Genomic DNA, 20,791 nt, shown 5'->3' with positions numbered 1-20,791 from the left:
CATGAGCGACCTCAGAGCTGTTTTGGGAACTTGCCCCCACCATGCAACAATATTTAAAGACTTACAAACGCTCATTTTGTCATTTTGACAGAACCAACTCTGAGGCATTTCCTCCGTCCAACACTGGAATTTTGCTGAAAGCGCTTGTGGGCGCTGACCCCCTAAACACATTTCGTGAGGAGCGCTGCTATCTGGACACTTCCTGGACGCTGAGCTGAGCCCACATCTCGCGGCCCCCGCTCCGCGGGAGCCGCTCGAGTGCAGAAACTTTCAAGGTAGTGATTAGAGACTTTCCTTGGACCTAGCGGGACTGCGAGGACCAGCGGGCTGTGCAGATTCCAACTTGCCACAGCTGGTCCTCTTCCCGCCCCCACCTCTGAGAGCGATTAAAGGAGCGAGCTGACCTGAACTTGGCGGATTCCTGTGCTGAAAGCGCGTGTGGGCGCTGACCCCCAAAACACATTTCGTGAGGAGCGCTGCTATCTGGACACTTCCTGGACGCTGAGCTGACCCCACGTCTCGCGGCCCCCGGGCCGCTCGAGTGCAGAAACTTTCAAGGTAGTGATTAGAGACTTTCCTTGGATCTAGCGGGACTGCGAGGACCAGCGGGCTGTGCAGATTCCAACTTGCCACAGCTGGTCCTCTTCCCGCCACCACCTCCTCTCTTTATTTAAAGTAACAAGGTCCCGCGCTCGCGGGACGCGCGCGGGTTGCAGCCCGGGGCGAAGATCGGGCAAAGGGCGGGCCCTCTGAGGCCCTCAGAGCCCGGTCCGGGCCCCCCCTTCTTCGTGTGTGTTGGTAAACCTCAACGGTGTGTGAAAGGCTATTAAGGTCCCCCAAGTGATATATATACAGCGAGCATTATCCTGCAGTTCATTGCTATTTTAAAACCTCAGGTAACGGTTATTGCGATTCATATCTGTGTTGGCGTATTGAGTGTTTTGGTGAGCAAAATGACCTCTCCGGTCGATTCTAATCTTAGCATGGTGGGTGGCAGTGAAAAACAGGCAACTTTGGATAAATATTTTAAAAAGACCTCAGTGGGAACGGAGAGAAATATTACGTTAGCTGAACGACGGGCCGAAAGACGTCGCTCAATCGAACTAATAAAGAATAAGCGGTCCTCATTGGGCCCATTACAACTGGCCCTGTCCCCACTACCCTCTATCGATTGTGAAAGCGTTGGTAACGAAGTCTCGCCCACTAATAGTAATGGTATCCCATTACTCCTACAAAACTCTCCCTCACCGATAGCTACAACCAACAACCTCCTTATAGATCTTTTGTTCTCCCCTGAAGTCATGACACAAGCGGCTGGGGGCTCATCAGTGTCACCACTTCCGGAGGTTAACACTGCTAATAGCGATATAAAAGTCCCGTCAAACCCCAGGCACAAAGGACCACCCTCTAAAAAAAGAAGGAAAGGAGGCAACAGACCCCGAATCAATAAACCAAATCATACTGATTGCACCAAAACAAAGGGTCTTACTTCCCCCATACCCGTGCCGCTTGTCTCGTCCTCTGAACTACCCTTCCCAATACTCGATCAATTAGGCGCTAACCTAATGGGAAGCATCGAAAAACTAATCAGGTCGTTCATATTACCCCTGGTAGAGAGATTACAAAAAATAGGTCAACAACTGGGGAACCTGGAACAAGCAATAATTGATATTAAGGGAGGAATGAGGAGTTCTGATACACCTCCCGTAGCATTGACTGAGAAGGAGGCCCCTCAAACGCTATTGATCTATCAGTTACTAAATCTGTAAAGACCCCTACTTTGGAAGTTCTAAATCTAACGCCAAGCAAAGCATTACAAATAACTGATAAAAACAGCGATAGCGCAGGTGTAGAAAAGGGAAAGCAAAACTCCCAAATTAGTGTTGATAAAGTCAGCGCCCATGAAGCTGCTGTAAGGTCCACCACCCTCAAGAGGCCAAATGTAGAGTTGCCTCCGGAAGCACTACCATTAGTGGTGGTGCTCACCGGAGTCCCGCCCTTGGAGGAAGGTTTAGAAGGAAAAAAGAACATCAACGAAAATTATAACCAATTAAAGAATAAGGTTATTTTTTGGCTAAGGAAAAATCGATCACTTCCCCCACACATTAATGGCAAAATCTTACACGTGAGGCTTCTCCCTTGGTTAGGTCCTAGCACAAAAAATATTACGGGGGACATTGTCATAATAAACTTTAGAGATCCTAGGGCAGTTAGTCACATTCTAGATTGGTCTTCCCCAAATGGTACAAATGGAATCACAGCCTGAGACCTTATGTATTTTTATCCCAAAAACCTGTTGTTTCCGACTAACACTAAGCATTTGATTAAATTTCAGGTTGATGAAATAAGATCTCTATTTGACGAGGTAACTCCCCATAATAGACCATATTCTGATATGTGCATAGAGCACTCCAGATTTTAACCTTATCAGCAGGCAGCCCCATCTAGGCCTTTTTATTCTCACCAGGCAAATTGTCGCCAATCCATCCCTCAGCATTTTACTGATCCGGTTAGGACCTGTTGGGATCATTATTCCCTGCCATGGACTGGCTCTTACACATGGGAAGGGACACATAATCACCTTCCGTTTGTAAGACCCATCATGATTCCCACCCAGAACCGCTATGACACTCTGTCAGGCCTAGATGACAACGAGTGACTACATATCACCCCAACTTCATTACACAGCTATAACTCCCATTTTTTGGGTAAGCCAATTATGGCGGCAAAGTGTAACCTGAAGGTGGCTTATCGTAATGTTTTTACTGTTAAAACGGATCCCCTAAACAAAGCTCTGGATAAACATGCCATGACGCCCGAGCCCCGCGGTAAAATACGGGACCCCCCATGCCATCTCAAGGGCAGACTGCGGAGATGGTCCTACCCTCTGTAGATCTTAGTGACAACACCCTATGTAAAACTGATCCCCCAAATAATATCAACGACGCTGGTTCACATTTTGAAGGGCTCCATATTTTACAACATAATGCCCCTTCGTTGCCTCAGAAGCCAGTCGAACTCCAGATCACACAGCGGCAATATCCTACAAAGGTTCCAAAGTCGAGCACCTTGACCCTCTCAATTCTATTCTGGAATGTTGCAGGTTTGCGGACTAAAATTGAGCAACCTAATTGGTTAGAAACAGTTAGAAAGCATACTGTAGTTTGCTGTCAGGAAACATGGTCTGAAACCGAAATACAACTACAGGGTTACAGACTGTATTTCTCCAGTGCCTGTCCTTCTCCTTCAGGCAGACCTAAAGGAGGCCTATCAGTTTATGTAGCTAACACCCTTCCACTTAAGAAAATCATTGTAATAGCATCTGAAGAGAACTACCAAATAATTAAATTGTCAGCGGATCGTGGGCACACATATGTACTGATAAGCTTTTATAATAATATGCTACCCCTAGATCTGGTGAAAACTGTTAATAAGATAACTGCCACCGTAGCGCAACAGCGGGAACATAGTCTTTCTCTCCCAATCAAGTTAATCTGGGGAGGTGACTAAAATACTCCTTTATGTAGTGAACATTCCAACTCTAATTGTGGTATTGTGGATGAGGAGGGGAGCCCTTTAACTCACTTTGCTCACTCAAACGTTGGGAATGCTTTAAATGAGAAACTCTTTACGTTCGGACTGGGTTTTGCTAATGAGTTGGTTGTACCACCTATTGATTTTTCACCTACTTTCCATGGCAGGGGATGCAGCACCATAATCGATTTCATTTTGACTTCGAACCATATGAGGGATGATCTGCAATCATTCTGTACTGGAGATGACGCGAGTAGCGTTCATTTCCCAAACAGCGTGATTATCAGAGCACCGTTTGGATCCTCCCCAATTGACAATTTGGGCCTGCTGAATCAAAAAGCCCTAAACCTGAATAAAAGTAACAGGTACTCGGTTAAATGGGCAAAATTTGATCCAGACATTATCACACAAAAGTTATTGCTAAATCTCTCCCTATGCTAGAAGTATGTCTAAATCCCCTTTCCACCGCTGAGGAAACACTGAATAATTTTATTGACATAACCAAAGCGATCAGTAAGGAGCTCCTCCGCAAACAAAAACAGAATGGCCAACAAGAAAAAGGATGGTTTAATTCTGACTGACGCAAAACCCTATCCGCCCTAAAATTAGCCCTATACAAAACAAAGAGGGATCAAATAGAAATCAGCAGGTTGAGAAAACTCTATAATAAGGCGAAAAAAGACTGCAAAAAAGAGAGAAAAAAAGAGCTTTGGGAGAAGCTCCATGAGAGCTGTAAAAGGAAAGATAGCTTACAGTTTTGGAAAGTGGTCAACTCACCCTTCTTGAACATAGCGAAAAATGGCCCTAGTGTGGAAGTAGCGATTTCCGCAGAGGGATGGGTTTCCCACTTTTCTCAGATCTTTGAGGGTGACAATCCACACCACAGTAAAAATCCATATCCATCGCTCTACCCCCTCGAACTTTCTTTTAGTCACGAGGAAGTAATTAATGCTTTGTCTTCCTCAAAATCTGGCAAAGCACCTGGGCCGGATGGTGTGCCACTGGATATCTATACGCACACCCAGGAGCTCTGGTCACCGATACTAACCAGAGTAATCGAAGCAGCGTTAAAAGGAGGCCTTATAAAAACTTGGTCTACCTCCATTCTGCTCCCTATCTTTAGGAAGGGAGACCGAAATAATCCAGCATGCTACAGGCCCATTTCCCTCCTGGATTCCCTTGGTAAATTGGCAGGTCGCTTGATACTGGAGAGATTGCAGGTCTGGTCCAAAGACAATAACATCATGACAGACCTGCAATATGGTTTCCAGGAGGGTTTGGGTACAGTGGAGCAGGCTCTGAACCTCTCCCTTCTAACTGGGAAATATGTCCAGGCGAAGAAAGGCAACCTTCACCTGGTATATGTGGATTTGACCGCAGCCTTTGACTGTGTATCACACTCTAGGCTGTGGTCAATCCTGGCGGAAACGGGAGTGGACCCCCATATAATATCCTTCTTACGTGAGCTGTACTCAGGTGCTTCGGCAAGGGTAAGATTTGGGGTAAATGGGGAGCTTACACATCCGTTCGGAGTAACCAAGGGAGTCAGACAAGGGTGTGTCCTGGCTCCTTTTCTATTTAATCTATATACAAATGGCCTTGAGAAGGCCATGCTAGAAGGGAGTCAGGACCTTCCAACAATCGCCCGTCGTCCGATTCCTGCGTTACTTTATGCGGATGACGCAGTAGTTATGGCTCGAACCCCCCGTCCAACTCCAGATCCAATTAAATTCATACTGCAAATTCATGGCTTCATTGGACATAAAGGTCAACATAAAGAAAACACTAGTCATGCATTTTGGGAAAAAGAGATCTGAGCACAAATCGATTTGTATTGAAAAAGCAAAGTTGGATTGAACCAAGACTTATCCCTATTTAGGTATACTCTTTGACAATACCTCCTCCTGGAAATCGGCCACTGAAAGTAGATATCTTCTATTTTTAAGAGCCTCCTCTGCATCGATTGCCTTCTCCCGTAAAATAGGTAAACCGCCCCCCAAAGAACTTCTGCAAATATACTACGCTAAATGTCATAGCGTAGCTATATACGGCGCCGGGGTGTGGGGCTATGTACCTGTGACCAATTTACAAAGGGTTGGAACATCTTCATCCGCTATCTTCTGGCCGTTCCCCAGTCCTCTCCAACCTATGCCTGTCACATGGAATTGGGCATGGATTACATTGCTGACCATATAAAAATCCAGCCAATACTATTGTGGCATCGCATTTGGACGACGGAGCAGTGCCGCCTAACCCGTGCACTAATTGAAGACTGTCTGGTTTTAGATAATTGGTTGAACGTTCCATGGCTGCTATATGTACATAACTTTTTAAAAGACCTGGGCCTCTCCAACTATTTCAATGATCAGGCAGTCTTAAATACTGTTACTAGAAAGGCCCTACGATTGCTGTGCTTATCTCATCTGGGGGAAATCCGTTTGGCTCAAGAATCCCACAAAGTCACAAACTGCCACATTTTAACCATCCAACGCTCTCTGGGCATCCAGCTCTATCTTACTTTCTGTTTGACTATTTATGAAAAGTACCTGTTCACTCGGTTTAGACTTAATTTGTTTTTTTGTTTGGTCACATTTCCAGGGAGACAGGACTGGTCAACCTCCATCATCCAGTGTCCCTGTGATGGTACCTCTGAACAGTCAAACATACATGTACTACTGTTCTGTAAATATTATGATGTACCACGCAAACGATGGATTATTCCTATCCTATCGTCTCTTGGTTTGAGAAGATGCCGTCCTGCCTTTATGGCGTTACAATTTTTAGACACAATATCAAATGCCAAATGTATAGCCATGCATTTAAAAACCTGTCTGAAAATTCGAGCCACTTATGGAGATCAACAGTAATTAAAAAAAAAATTAGATCATTATTGATCGTTTTGCTTGACTTTGTATTTTTAGCTGTTAGAACTATAGTATGGATGTAAGGCTTTATTATATATGTGCTCACACACATTGTTTAATACTATTTTTACTGTGTACTTATGATGTATATGAAATTGTATATATTGATTGCTGCTTTTATGATTTTATACTGTTCTAAAATCGAATAAAGCTTTCTACTACTACTACTACACTGGAACATCAATGCGGAAGGCCAGGTTAATAAGCGGTGCTGTCATTGCGGTGCTCTTGGCTTGAGACTGTAAATCTCTGAAGATTATGCGTCAGATTATAGCGGTTACTTCCACCTTCTTATGTTCATTTCCTTTTTTTCGAGATAGTAAACGTTGATTTAATTGTTTTCCTTATACTTTCAATTGATATTTCAAGGACACCTCTTGGTTTTATTCCATCCAGTGTATTAAAATTGTGAGACATTACCAAATAATCAAAACATTGAGTGTTCGAGTAAATACATTCATTTGATTGGAAATTTCAATAGAAAATGGGAGGAGACCTGTTTTATGTCTCCAAAGATCCTTTATCAAGGAACATTTTGGATAAAGACTTTTTATTTGCACTATTTAATTCAAATACAGAGTATTGTGCACAACAAGAGTAATCATACGGTTTTCACGCACTTAAAAACAGTCAAAACAGACCAGTTTTGATGACCAGGTTACAGCAAACTTCACCAGCATTGGCATTGCCAATTGGTCTCCACTCTGGGACCTTTAAGTGTTTAGCCATGCAACAGGTGATGTTGTTGCACCAAGGATATTGTGCTGCATAACTAATTACTTATAAGATTCCAAAAGCGAGACCTTTTGGCTATGCCAATGCTTGTTCTTAAAGACACCAACTGAATATCAAAAGTGCTCACTGGTATATGGCCAAGCCCATCCTGGTTTTTAGGGACCAGAATAAGTCCCGATGATAAAAAATGCCACTTCTCCAGTGGGTGAGGGTCCGACAAAATAAAACAATCCTGCTTTCACAGCAGAAGGTAATAAACTGTGAACATCTGACGGCGTCAGACAAATGCTTTGGGTGAGGATACCCATTAGTGTGTATTATTGATTTGACAGGGATAATGTACCCTTCCCCCAGAGGAAATTCTCTCTCCCTTCAAGTGGGAGGCCCACATTGTGCATCCCTCTGTAATTAGCATTTAACAGTGTTAGAGCACATCTTCACTGGGTACTGTTTTCTGCACGCCTGTAAAACCGCCTGCTTTCCTGCCCCAGGCAACTGATGTGACATGAAAGGGTTATATAACCCTTTAAAACTCATAATGAATAAAATATAAATATTTTGGACTCCAAATTTTTGTTTTGTAGCTTGGATATCCATTTGCAGTATTACTTGCCATTGAATTAACTTAGTCAGAATTATGTCCGAATGCCATACCTGTGTGACAGGGCAAATGAAGTTAACCTGACTTTGGGTCACAGCAATGTCTTCATCAAGCTGTTCAATGGTCTGCTCATCAGCTGGATCTTCTGGTAGACCAACTGAAATAAAATTAGGACAACATGATCACAAGCTTATATCAACATCCATACCATTTTGCTGCCAGCATTTATAGTTCAGATTGACGTGCAAAACTGGATTATTTAGATAATGTCTATATAAAACGAATGAAAGTCTGTGTGTCTAAATCTGCAGTTACTAGGTCACTGCATAAGAAGTAAGGGACTTAGGGCTGCTTCTGGGCCAAATCTGGCTTACAGTAGGGGTAAAGATGGCTAAAAATAAATTTCCTAGAGGAAATAAATCGACAGAAACATTGTGATCACAAATTATAGTTGGGCTTCGTTTCGAATGAACTGTGAATATTATTAAAGAGCTTGTCTGCAAAAATGTCGAAATGTTTACATGATATGCTGCAGTACTAACATGTTTGTAAATAAGAGGCAATGAAATAGCGTCTCAATAAAGTGAATGTGTATACCACTGTAACACATCATCAGAAGTTCAATCAAGCAGCTTCACTGTCTCTGCCACGTTTACGATGTTATTCAAGCTCTATCGGTAAAACCACATATTTATGCGAAATATGTTAATCAATCACACATTCAGCATAATATGTTATTAAAACAGACATTAGCATACGCCTTGCACTAGAAAACTAAGCAAGCCTAATGGAATACATTAACCAAGAAAATGCTAACTTATTATTTCTCTTTGTGCATTAATCATCAATTTTCAATGAACAATTCTGAATAAGTCTTTCCCTTTAATAACCCAACCCAACATATCACAAGCATATCTTACTTGTTATCAGGCCAAACATATATGCTTCAAAACAATGGTTGAGCTCAGTTGCTTTTACACATTTCCCATTAAGTGGATTCAATATCCACAGGTCACTGAGGGAGCACTGCATCTGCACTCACCACTCACTGATCACATCTGGCACAGCTTCTCAGTGAGTCCCATTACAATAGAGAAAAATACCTGGAGGGTGCAACTTGCATATACGGACCCTGTCTGAGCAGTCATGTAAAACTTAAAAGGCTGCCAAAAAGCAGCGTTCACCTTGGGCCGATACGAACAAGTAGTAGATGAACAAGTAGCTTACCTCCAGTAAAGCTCTTTCTGGTGGATACTCTAACCGTAGATTGTGCACCTTTAGAATCATTCCAATGTGAGAGACCGGATCTGGCAACAATCGCACATGCCAGTAGGTGGCATTCTGCGTCTCTGTGTTGATATTGTTCCACCCCAGAAGTGATGGGGAGGCGCGGATATCGATGCCACCAATGTGAGCTGACATCAATTTCTTTCTTAGCTCTGTGCCCACAGAAGGAGAACTCAAAATATAATAAGAGGAATCAGTGTGCAGATCTCTAGATTGGGACCTTTTATGTAAGGAAATAGATTATTCTACACAAAAGGGAAATGGGAGGGCAGTGATAAATCTGTGGTTATAGATTTAACCGGGAAGAGCATACCACAGTTAAGTAACTTGTTCTTTTGGCGGATTCGTCTATCAGCAGATTCCTCACCTATAAAAATGACGTAAAGCCCTATAATCTGACTACTCTGATTGAAGATAATGGAGGTTGTCATTTTAGATCATGGAGGTCGGCATCTTACTCTGTTTATACAGTATCATTGACATGTCTGCAATTTGACGTAGATGTCGTCTGGCCATATCTTTCTAAGTACTGTGGAAGTGTTAGACTCTTCGACTGTAGACATGGATATATCACCTGATGTGACAAGTGTCTACTTATCATCATGTCTAGGTCAAATAAGAACAAGTACAGACAAATAGTCAAAAAAATGTAGTCTGAACTGACATTCTCATATGTCGAAATTCAAATTTCTAATAAGATATGGCATATAGGACTGCTATTTGACAACTTAAGTGAGAGGTTCCATGCCCAGATTATTGTCCGAGATTCTACCAGAAGACGGTCGCACCTACTGCCGACGCACTTCAAAGATGTAACATCTTGTTCAGTGCTGAGAAAGCCACGCCCCGGAGGAGGGCTAGTCCCGCATCACCTGTGTGCCCTGGGCAGGAAACACTGCCTTCAAGCCTCCACTGATAACTGCAGCCTTTGCTGTCAACAAGGTATGCAGGGTGTCACTTCAACCTACGAAACTCTAGATGGCAAGTTGCTCTGCTTTCCATGCTTTGTCAGTGTAGCACATATTAATAGGTTTTAGGGCGTTAGGGTTGAGATTACATTTTAACCATGTTAAAAATGTTCATTTTATTTTTATTGCTTACAATGTGCCTTTTTGCTGTTTTTATGATACCCTGTGCAGTACTTTTAGATGTACTGAGAAACAGGATATTCTTGTCGTAATAAATGATTGTATTTCTATTCTTCTTAGGTGTGTGTGTGTATGTGTGTGTGTGTGTGTGTGTGTGTGCGTGTGTGTGTGTGTGCGTGTGTGTGCGTGTGTGTGTGTGTGTGCGTGCGTGTGTGTGTGTGCGTGCGTGCGTGTGCGCGCGCGCGTGTGTGTGTGTGTGTTAGTATGTGTGTGAGATACAGTGAGCAACAAAATACGCTTGTTTCTGTTACCACAGTGCCCCCGATCCCTTTATAGGGATTGTTAATAAAGCAAAAAGTCTATTTCAATTATGTATTGGAAAGGGTACTGCAGGGCTACAATAACCTGTCATTCAGGTGGCAGGGCAGACCCACGATGTTACCGTCCTATTTTATTTATCGATTAAACAAGTAAAGTTATGTGTAGGATCTTATTGAATCGGTTGTAAAAATGGGTCACTGAGAAGGGTTGCTTTTCTGTGGTTGAGTATGGATTCAGACATGGTCTGGGCACTGTTGAACAATGTCTCAATCTCCATCTTATTCTCTGCAAATACACAGTGGCAAAGAAGGACTGTCTCCATTTAGCCTATATGGACTTCAGCTCACCCTTTGACTATGTGTAAAGAGGGAAACTATGGCAAAAAATGCTAGAAATGGGTGTGGATGGGGCATTGGTTATTTTTTTTGCCCAGCTGCACAAAATAGGGGGCAAATGGGGAATGCACTGCCCCCATTAAAATGAGGTGCGGTGAAAGTCAAGGTTGCGTGTTGGCACCATTCCTGTTCTGCTTCTACATTAATGACCTAGACACCTGGTTAAATATTGGAGAGGCACATACATTCGGGGTGTGCTCTAGGAAGCTCCCTGTACTGCTTCATGTGGATGACTGTTAATGTCAAGAACTGGTGTCGGCCTTTAGAAGCTGTTGAATAAATTTGCATCATTTATGGATGAAGTGGCTCGAAGGACAAACTCTGCTAAATCCCACGTGATGGTAGTAGGTAAAACATGCTCTAGCCTGAGATATCGTTATATCAATGATGAAAAACTTTCTGATGTCCAAACTTTCACCTATCTAGGCATTCCATTTGATTGTAAAGGCACATGGCTGCATCTAATAAAGGTTAGAAAATCTCGGTTTGGCCAAACAATTGAGGCTCTTTTTAGATTTGCTGGGAAGCTGGACTCTAAACCTATGGATGTGATTATCAACATTTAAGAGGCACGCTGCCACTCTACTGTGACATGTGGAGCCGGGTCTGGGGTTACAGGTTAAAGAGAATGTGTTCTTGAGAAGGCTTTTGTCTGTACCTAATGACCTTCCCATATTCCTCTGCCATACGGAGGTAGGTGTCTGGGACCGTACTAAGTTAGCCCAGCTTATGCTATGGCACTCAATTTGGACCAAACAAGAAACTTGACTTACTCAAGATATAATAAGTAATTGTCTGTCTCTTGACTATGCACACAGCATTCCAGGGCTCAGACACATTAAAAAGCAACTTGCCTTGTTAGGGAGAGCAGAATGTTTTGGCAAGCTGCAAAACTTCTCCTTTGTCCCCAAATATCAGTTAAAACCGGATTTCTTAGCCTTAAGCAGAAGGTGTAGAGAAGGCATAATGATGGAAAAGAAGAGATCTCCCATTAGCAAATACGGACACAATGGAGCCTACCTATTGTTGCCACTCCAACACTCCCAAAGATTTAACTGGTGAGGTTTAGGATTAACATAGCCCATTTTTTAGATCATGATGTATTGTGATGATGATTTTATATTGTGTATTGTTTTATGTTCATTTTAAAAGAATCAAACATTGTAATGCACAGTAATGATGATTTTATATTGAGCATTCTTTTATGTTTTTTTTTAACTGAATAAAGATAGCCTATAAAAAAGATAGAGTCTGAATCTGAACATGTCGTTCACATTCAGCACTGGTGCATTGAACGGAGTTCACTTGTGTCACCCGTGGGTGAGAAAGCAAACCTTGTACAACTACGCCAAAGTTGTAGTTTATACAACAAAATAGATACCATCCCAAGACGGAGGGTCATGGAATAGGCTCAGACTAAACCGTCCTGCATGACCAAAGGGGCAAAATACCCTTACAGTTGGAAGTGTGTGGCAAGGAAGTAGTGCTTTGTGAACATGTGCTTTGACACACGTCAAAACCTGACAAATTTCAAAAAGAGGCACTCCATATGCCAACTCAGTGGTAGCATCATTGGCCCTGGTGGAATGAGCCCTCAATCCTTTGAGAGGCTATTTCTTGGCCAATGCATCGTAAACCTTAATGCAGACGACTAGCCATCTAGTCAAAGTTTTTTTCTAAACCACCTCGCCTTTCTTTGCTCCACAAAACTCCACAAAGAGCTGATCATCCACCTGATCTTTGGTGCAAACAATGTAAAAGCTTAAGGCTCTTCTTTTGGGGTTCAGTAGATGGAGTTACTCCTCCTCTTTCGAGGGGTGAGCGGAGCATAGAACGTTGGGAGAGTGATGGATTGCCCAATGTGAGATGGTGTCACGATTTTGGTAAAAAGGCCCAGTGACGTAACACAGGCCCCTGCAGCCCCTGCATGATGAGGGGCCCTCAAGCTCCAGGGTGCCCCCTCAGCCCAGTACTTTTGTCAGAGAGCTCCTGATTGAGTACGGAGGGGGCCCCTCCACGTACCTTGCAGGGGAGGCACCTCAAGTTTTGTTACGCCAATGAAAAGGCCGCCCTAGTCTGTGGTAAGAAAGTGGCGCAGGGCGGGTGCATTGTGACAAGCTGAATGGATCACGAGAAAGACAGTTTGAAGAGTCAAAATGTGCAATGAGCAGCTGTGCACTGACTCAAAGGGGGTGCACATGAGTAATGTCAGGACCAAATTAAGATCCCACAGTGGCATCACAAATGGTTTGTGAGGAAACGTGTGTCAAACCTTTAATACACTGCATCACAACAGGAGATTTAAACAAGGATGGCTGGTCTGGCAAACACAAAAAAGCTGAAAAGATCAATAGATAAAGGTTAACGGTGCCCACAACAAGTCAATTGTGGGCCAAACACAAAACAAACAACAAAACGTCAGGAAGATTGCCTACAATGGGTCAATGTTACAGGCTGCACACTAGTTTACACACTTGCCCCAGGGCCCTGCATAAATGGATTTTGTAGATGGACATTGCATAACAAGAATACCATGCACAACCTCATGAGGTAGATCGAACCCTGTAAACTGCTGCAGATGAATCACCAAGAATGGTGGTGTAGATTGCACAGAGTCTAGTGCACAACCCTGCCTTGCTGCTGCAGCATAAGATTCTCCTGAAGTGGAAGTCTAACTGGGGAACAGAGGCTCATGTCCTAAAGATTTGGGTACCACACTCACCTTGCCCAATCTAGAGGCATTAGGATGAGTTGGGCCCAGTTGTTCCAGATATTCTTCATTACTCAGGGCAGTGACGGAAAGACGTTCAGGTCTCCTGTGGTGCACTTTATTCAGCCTGGATGAGTCTCTTCTTGGGAATTCCAGCTTGTGAAAGTTGCGACACTGCACATTTTCAAAAGTAGTTGGGATCCAAAGAAGCGCTAAAGGGAACCGGAAAAGAGGCCAAAAAGCCTCCCTGAAGGCCTTGACCTGGTGAGACGTCACGGATGACCTGGGGAATTCAGGGTGCATCGGGACCATTGTGGGAATTGGCTCCTAGGTGGACTGAGAAGGAGACTGGGTGGCACTGTGAAGCCCTTCCGATTTCTCTGGAGACAGTGAGCGAGTCAGGATGGGGTGAGTCCCACTTGCCCTTCTTATGTTTCCAACTTGCCTTGGACCTGGATGATGATCTGTCGTAGGATACGCCTTGGGAGCGCAAGCGAGTCCGTGCTTTTGACTTAAAACAGGAGCTGTACTTGTGAGATTTCTTGCGATATTTGCAGATGCACAGCTGCTGTACTTGTGAGATTTCTTGCAGTATTTGCTAAAGCACAGTTGCACTTCACGGTCCCAGATTGCCTTTGAGTTCATAAGGGAACCTTCCTCACGTGGCTTGCAGTCGTGCCCTGACCCAAAACACCAAAAGCATAACTCATGGAGGCTGTCACAGACATCTGTTTGTGACTGTCCCTGCGTGGCTTGAATCCAGTAATGAATGTTCAGAGGGGACACAGTTTCATTGTATACTGGTTTAAAGATTTTAAGGCAAATGTGTTTTAAAGGTTCATCAGAGGATGAAGGAAGAAGACGAGTATAGTTCTGGATCAGTGTCTGAAGGCGTGCAAAGAAAGGAAATGAGGCCAGTATGCTGATGTTGTGTCCATATCAGCTCATATCTTCACTCCAGTGACAGAACAAAGTCAATGTGGAGCTGCAAGATGGCATCTAATGGGGTCCAGGAGTATTGCTGTGAAAAGCTTCCAGATCTGTTAGGTTCTGTTTTTTTTCCAAAGGTGAGGAATCCGCAGTTTGAAGTATCCATCAGAATTCAGCATTTATTAGGCGACCATATTCCAAATTCAGTATTAGCATATTTTCTTTGCAGGGATAATTAATTTTTCTACAGCCAAGTTACTTTAAGTTCATACTGACTGACTGCAAGAGCTGCACGATTTATGTGCTGCACTAGGACACTGCCTTCACCAGGCACTGATCAATATAACTGTTGCACCACTTCATAAGATTCTACCGCTGATGTTTGATATCTCTAGGGGGAAAATTACAGACCAGTCCTGTGGATAAAAAAAACAAGGCTGTGCTTGCTTTATGAATTACAGAAGGCTGGGAGTTGCATAAGCTTTTGTGTCTCCTTCGGTAATCCCAACTGCCTGGATCACATTTTGCATCTGTGTAATCCCTCATTTTCATAGGGAAATGGACCCTTTCAAATGAGGCAAATCATCTGCATGTTGGCTAACACCTTAGGACTTTACAGGGACAGCTGAACTCATAGATGTAATGGTGATTTGAAACGATAGCGCCGTTTTCCACATAAGATTATCTCTTTCTCCAGTAAGAATTTATTTATTTTGAGAGTTTTATGTAGTGCTGGCTAGACCAGTGGGTACCAGAGCGCTTTGCAAGACATGTCACACAGATACACATAGAAGACACAGATACTATAGCATTAGTAGAAGGATTTCAGGTTGATATAGTCTATCCGGAAGCAATACAAAAATACAGGGCAACATCAAAAAACACTGCAACCACAATATCAATAAGTAGCATATTTTACAACAGTATCCATTGGTGATGGATTAAACGTTGAACTGGGACGGTGGACCATATCAAATGCTACTGTTGATGTAAAAGGTTGAGGGGAGACAGCTGAAGTATGTGTTCAGTAATAATTTATTTATTTTGAAGGTTTTATAGAGCGCGAACAAGATCCTTCCGGATATCAGAGCGCTTTCCAGTATACAGAGTTGCATAATACATAGGGATAAGTATGACAAATTATACAGGTAATAAAGGAGGGTTGACATAGGCAAGGGATAGTAATACGAGTGCAAAGCACAAAACGTGGGGACGAGAAACATGGGATAACATTAAAAACAGAGATCAGGAACAGTAGTAGAGAGCTTAACATGAGTATCTCGATTTCTTAAGTTCCATGGCAGGATATTGTGCCTAGGGAGAATGGATGAACCTCCCAATGCAGGAAAAATTATTCTTCAGATTTGCTTAGCGTCTAGTCAAGTAAATTTTGCCATGAGGATCGCTTTTACTTCCTTTTTGAAGGGATTTGAGGTTCTGCTTCAAACAAGTATAGGAGGCATTACGCTGGAGGTCTTTAGGAAGGTAGTTCCAGATGCATGGAGTGGTACCTGAGAAAGAACGTTTCTGGGATTTTTTTTTAGTTTTGGGGATGACGATTATTACGCGCTCACGAAAGTTTTAATTACATTTTTTTAAGATTTGCAGTGTGAAGGGCTTTGTGAGTGATACAAATTGTCTTGAAGATGCATCTTCCTACTACTGGCAGCCAATTGAGACTCTTGCGAGCAGGTGAGATAGTCGTCAAATCAATAGGTACCAGTGAGGAGTCTAGCAGCTGCATTGAGAGTTGTTCTTAGAGGCATAATGGGGCTTTTCGTGATCCCGGCGTTTCAAGTGGGACAGGGATTGCACTATAGTCTTTAGGTTTTCAGGTGGGATAAACGGTTTGATTTCTTGTGGTGTTTCAGGGTGAGGCTGAATATCTGATGTGTTCTTTCATAGACGTTTTTTGTCTAGGATGATTCCCAGGGGCTTCACAGAGTTGGAGAATGTGGGAGAACAGTTAAAAGCATCCAAACTCTTGAGTCATTCTTGGATTGGCAATGACTTGGGGGGGGGGGGAAGGGTAAAGGTTCAGTTTTATTTATTAATGAAGAACCTATAGCCTGCAGAATATATTCCACAAAAAGTATTTGAAGATTAAGAAAAATAAACCTAAGGGGATGATCTATGCTCAGCCGCTATCCAGTTGCGAATTGTAAAAAGACTAATTTACAGGTCTCGAGGCAGGCATTTCCCAGTTTTGCACTACATAAATACGGTGGCACCCAAAGAAGGTCTCTTAAAATTCTAGCCCTTTACACATTGGTATTAACCTTGGGTGAATACATATTGAATCCATGAAATTTTATCCTCAATTAATTTAGTCTACATATATCCAAAGTGAAAGCCGATATTAGACCTAGCCCAGTGGCTAAGATAGAAAACTGTCCTGAAGAAGGTGAAAATCTTTGACAATCACCGAAACGCAGCGTCGACTTCTGTGTTCTTTAACCTTGAATTGTAAATGTGACTGTTTAATATGAAATGTTTTAATGTATGATTTGTTTTTAAAATTTTGTGCAATAAATTGTCATATTTATATTTATTAATTGTTAACTTTTGCATTCTTTCTTGCTTGTTGTTTGGTTGACCCTTCTAATATATAGAACTGTACATGTATAATGTAATTTTAAGTAGAGGATAGACTTCCTTTTGTTTGCCCAGAACTTATGTATATTAGATATAATCTATTAGGGACGTCCTTATGTTTGTCCACTGTACCTACCCTGTCCCTATTGTTCAATAGTAGGGTTCCTCCCTCCTTGTTTTTCAAATGTTTCTATTGAAGGCCAAGGTTACACTATATCCCCACATGTGCAAACGGGTACTAAGCACCAGAAGTATGCATGAGGCTAAAGATCAAGAATCTTCAGAACCATCCAGATTAAAACAAGGGCTTGTGCCCAAAACATCCGAATTGTAGATTGTATATCACATACTCTTTCGGGGTGAAGAAAGACCTTCAAAAATTATTGTGATCATTTGCCCTTATAAAGAGTATTTTTTGATAGGAGCAAAGGTGAGATTCCAGTTGATCGAAAACCCCAGAGTTCACCACAAAAAAACAGCTGCCTGTAGATGGTCTAAAAGGAGCTGAGAGCCTACCGTCAACAGCCAGTCATAAAGGTAAAGAAATACATGTAATTCTGACCTGCAAAGATGGGCCAGGACTATCAGTTTGAATTTGGGGAACACCTGAAGGTCAAGATGGTGAACTGGAAATGTTTGACCCCACCACAAGTTGAAAGTAGTGCCTGTAGGATTGCAGGACTGGCATATGAAAGTACATGTCCTGCAAGTCCAAGGACGTAACCCAGTCTTTGGGATCCAAGGCCAACAGGATCTGGGCCAGCGTCAGCATCTTGAGCGCATTTTCCTGTGGAAAATGCCAGGAAGCATGAGGTCTGGAATCAGCCAAAGCCCCCCTGCCCCCACCTCCTCGATCATACCCGCTGCGGACATCTGATATTCTCTAGAGGGAACATCTGCATGGTCTGTTGATGTCTGGCTTAATGTGAAGGAACATGGAGAGGCATACACAAAAGAGGAAGAATGTAACCACCTGGACAACTTGAAGGACCCACTGGTCAGCACTAACTGAATGCCAGCCGGGTAGACAAAAATATCCTTTTGCCCCCTACCAGGCCCGGAGATCTTTCAGAGGGGAAAATAAAGTGACTTGAAGGAAAATGCAGCAGACAAGCAAAAAGAATAAGGCCGCTGCATTTGCCACATCCCTTGCCACCACTGCTTCCTTTCCAACCACGCAAGGGATGGATTGCTGATGGACAGGTTGCGAGGGATGTCAATGACAGGAGGCAAGGCTTTGGAAGTAACACCCAAACTTCCAGTATTGTTGGTGAAACTGGAGAGTGGGAGAAAGAAGGACTAAAGAGAAGGGCAGAATCTGCTTCCTCAAGAAACAGCCTAGATCCATCAAAAGACATGTCCTTCGGGGAAGCCTGGATGACTTCAGAACAAATTGGGACGCAGAGTAATGATGCTGCTGCACACGTCCCAGACAACACAATCCATAGTATCCAGACCGACTCTCTGGATATATTTAACTTGCCCTTCACTGTTAAGTACTGTTTGGGCAAATACGGAGGGAGGAAAAAATCTTGTCTCCCGTGTATCACAAAGATATGTATGGGAAGTCCAAAATGCACAGAGTTAAAAGATCATAGATCTAGGCAAATGTACAAAAACGTTTTTGCACACAGTATCAACCTTTATAGATATCCTATCCATTGGACCATTAGAGAGGGCATCAGGGTTCACCTTGCTCAGGCTTCATGACAAGACTCTCCTAAGCTGGTGCTGTGTGAGGAAGGAAGCCCTCGTTAATTTCCACCTCCCATGCCCCTCTCCCAGAGCCAGCCTGTGGTACCAAGCAATGGAGAAGCTCACAGGTGGGGCAGATCACGGTCTGAAGCACGCCACCTCAGTTAGTGCCTTACTGAACAGCAGCAATGGCTCAGATGTTGAAAGCCCAGGCATGGAGAAATTTAGCTAACAAGTATGGCTTAGTCTTCACTGTGGTCTATCATGAGGAGTCCACATGGGCACATTCAGGTCTGGTCTCAGGTGAGGTGTCTGAGTAACTGACATTCTGAAGGTCTAGGTGTAGGCCAGGATCAGTATGAGGAGGCAGCAAGTTGTAGGTCTCCCCTTCATCCCCATTGTGAGGGACATGATCAAGCTCTGGTACATAATTGGATTTAGAGCCAAAAATAGCCTCAATCTCCTGAAATACTAATGTTGGTGCACAGGAGAAGAAGGGGAACCATCTTCAACCACAGACTGCACCTTTCTGATTCCAAAGCATGACATATGGCGAACTCTAGGCGAAGACAGCTTCAGATCTGCTGGTAGAGTCAGAACAGATTCGGTAACCATGCCTCCAGAGCTGATCTGATGCCACAAAGGATGAACATCCGGGATCTTCAGACTTGTTTCACAAACTTGTTCTGGACTAAACAGAGAATGGTGAAAGGGACCAAGAAAGATCTTGTAATATGGAAGGGTACAACCCCCTCTTTTTCTTTCTACAAACACAGATCTTGTCCTTATGCTCTGATGGTCTGTGTATGCACCAAGGAGTATTTTTTACAGGACATAGAGTTTGTTTGGTGTCGAGGCACCAAAGGCACATGTATGGAGGCTGTGACAGACATCAGTTTTTCGTAGGTGCAGGAAAGCTTAAACCCTATGGTTCTGGAGGGAAACATCCCTGCAAAAGGTCACACTAAATGTTTGAAGAATTCGGTAAATAATACAAAAGATTTGGGAGTGGAATTTCAGATCTTCCCCGAAGAGCATGGAAAAAGAGGAGCAACCCCTGCACACCATCAGTGCGCAGTGGTGGTGCCTGCAGCTTTAGATCGGCAAGTCTAAAGATGCGACAAAGGTGTGATGGAGGCCGAAGGCACCACCTGCTGGTATGAAGGAACTATTGCAGATTTTTTGATCCAGTCTGCCATCTGTGAGGATTAAAAAGGTAAGGAATTTGTGTTAAAAGTATCCATCAGAAGTTGCCATAATGGACCTTCGCCAACTACTGAGCTTGCAGTCCAGTCACGCTAGGGTTCGGTTTCCACTCCAAAAATATTAATGCTGTTTAAAGTGAAAGTTTTCTTTAAGTTTGATGAAAGGGTTCCTCAGAATATCCCAACGTATTCTTTAATGGGTGTGCTGTTAGCCCATGAATAAAAAATGTATAATCAGAACATCTCTTGACCCTTTTTGTTGTACCTAGTCCTAGAGTCAAATGACATGCATTGTACATCAGCACAAGTCCATCACTAATAAAAAAAAAAAGGCAATTATCGAGAAGGATTTACTATCATGGACATAAACCATACACTTCTGGGACACCTAAGACTTCTCTCTCATATCTGTGAGGTCCTCATGGTTGAGGTACTCATTCAGTTCCTTTGAAGGTACATTTATCTGTGAGCTTAAGCTGTGCTGTAACCTATACAGAGGTCCATTCATAGGATATCGCGTCTAAGATACTATGACCCCTCGCAATTTGCACAACTGTCGATATAGACTTGTGCATCAGTGCCGCTAGAACTAAGGCGCTTGTTTCAAAGACCCAGATAAACAAAGAATATTCTTGATGACAGGTGATGCTATGTTGTCTCCAGTACAAGCTGCAACAACCACAGTTCTTGAAAAACGAAAATTCCCCCGTACACTCAAGACAAACAGGTGGAGTGTTCTATGTCAGCGGTGGTTCCACCTTAATGGCAGTG

General features: G+C 43.1%; 1 protein-coding gene across 2 annotated transcripts in view; it reads right to left on the bottom strand.

The window, feature by feature from the left end:
• The window catches only part of NSMCE2 (NSE2 SUMO ligase component of SMC5/6 complex), a 778,548-nt gene that overhangs the window by 78,031 nt on the left and 679,726 nt on the right, over nucleotides 1-20,791 (bottom strand). For both annotated transcript variants that reach the window (XM_086966207.1, XM_086966208.1), the window contains one exon: nucleotides 7,848-7,951. In XM_086966207.1, coding sequence (XP_086822333.1) covers nucleotides 7,848-7,951 — 104 coding nt within the window. The remainder of the gene's footprint in view (nucleotides 1-7,847; nucleotides 7,952-20,791) is intronic.

This window comes from Lissotriton vulgaris, chromosome 4_1, assembly GCF_964263255.1.
Source record: "Lissotriton vulgaris chromosome 4_1, aLisVul1.2, whole genome shotgun sequence".
In the NCBI taxonomy this organism is placed as follows: Eukaryota; Metazoa; Chordata; class Amphibia; order Caudata; family Salamandridae; genus Lissotriton; species Lissotriton vulgaris.
Note: the sequence above shows the minus strand (reverse complement) of the source record. Positions and strands in the feature narration are given on the sequence as shown.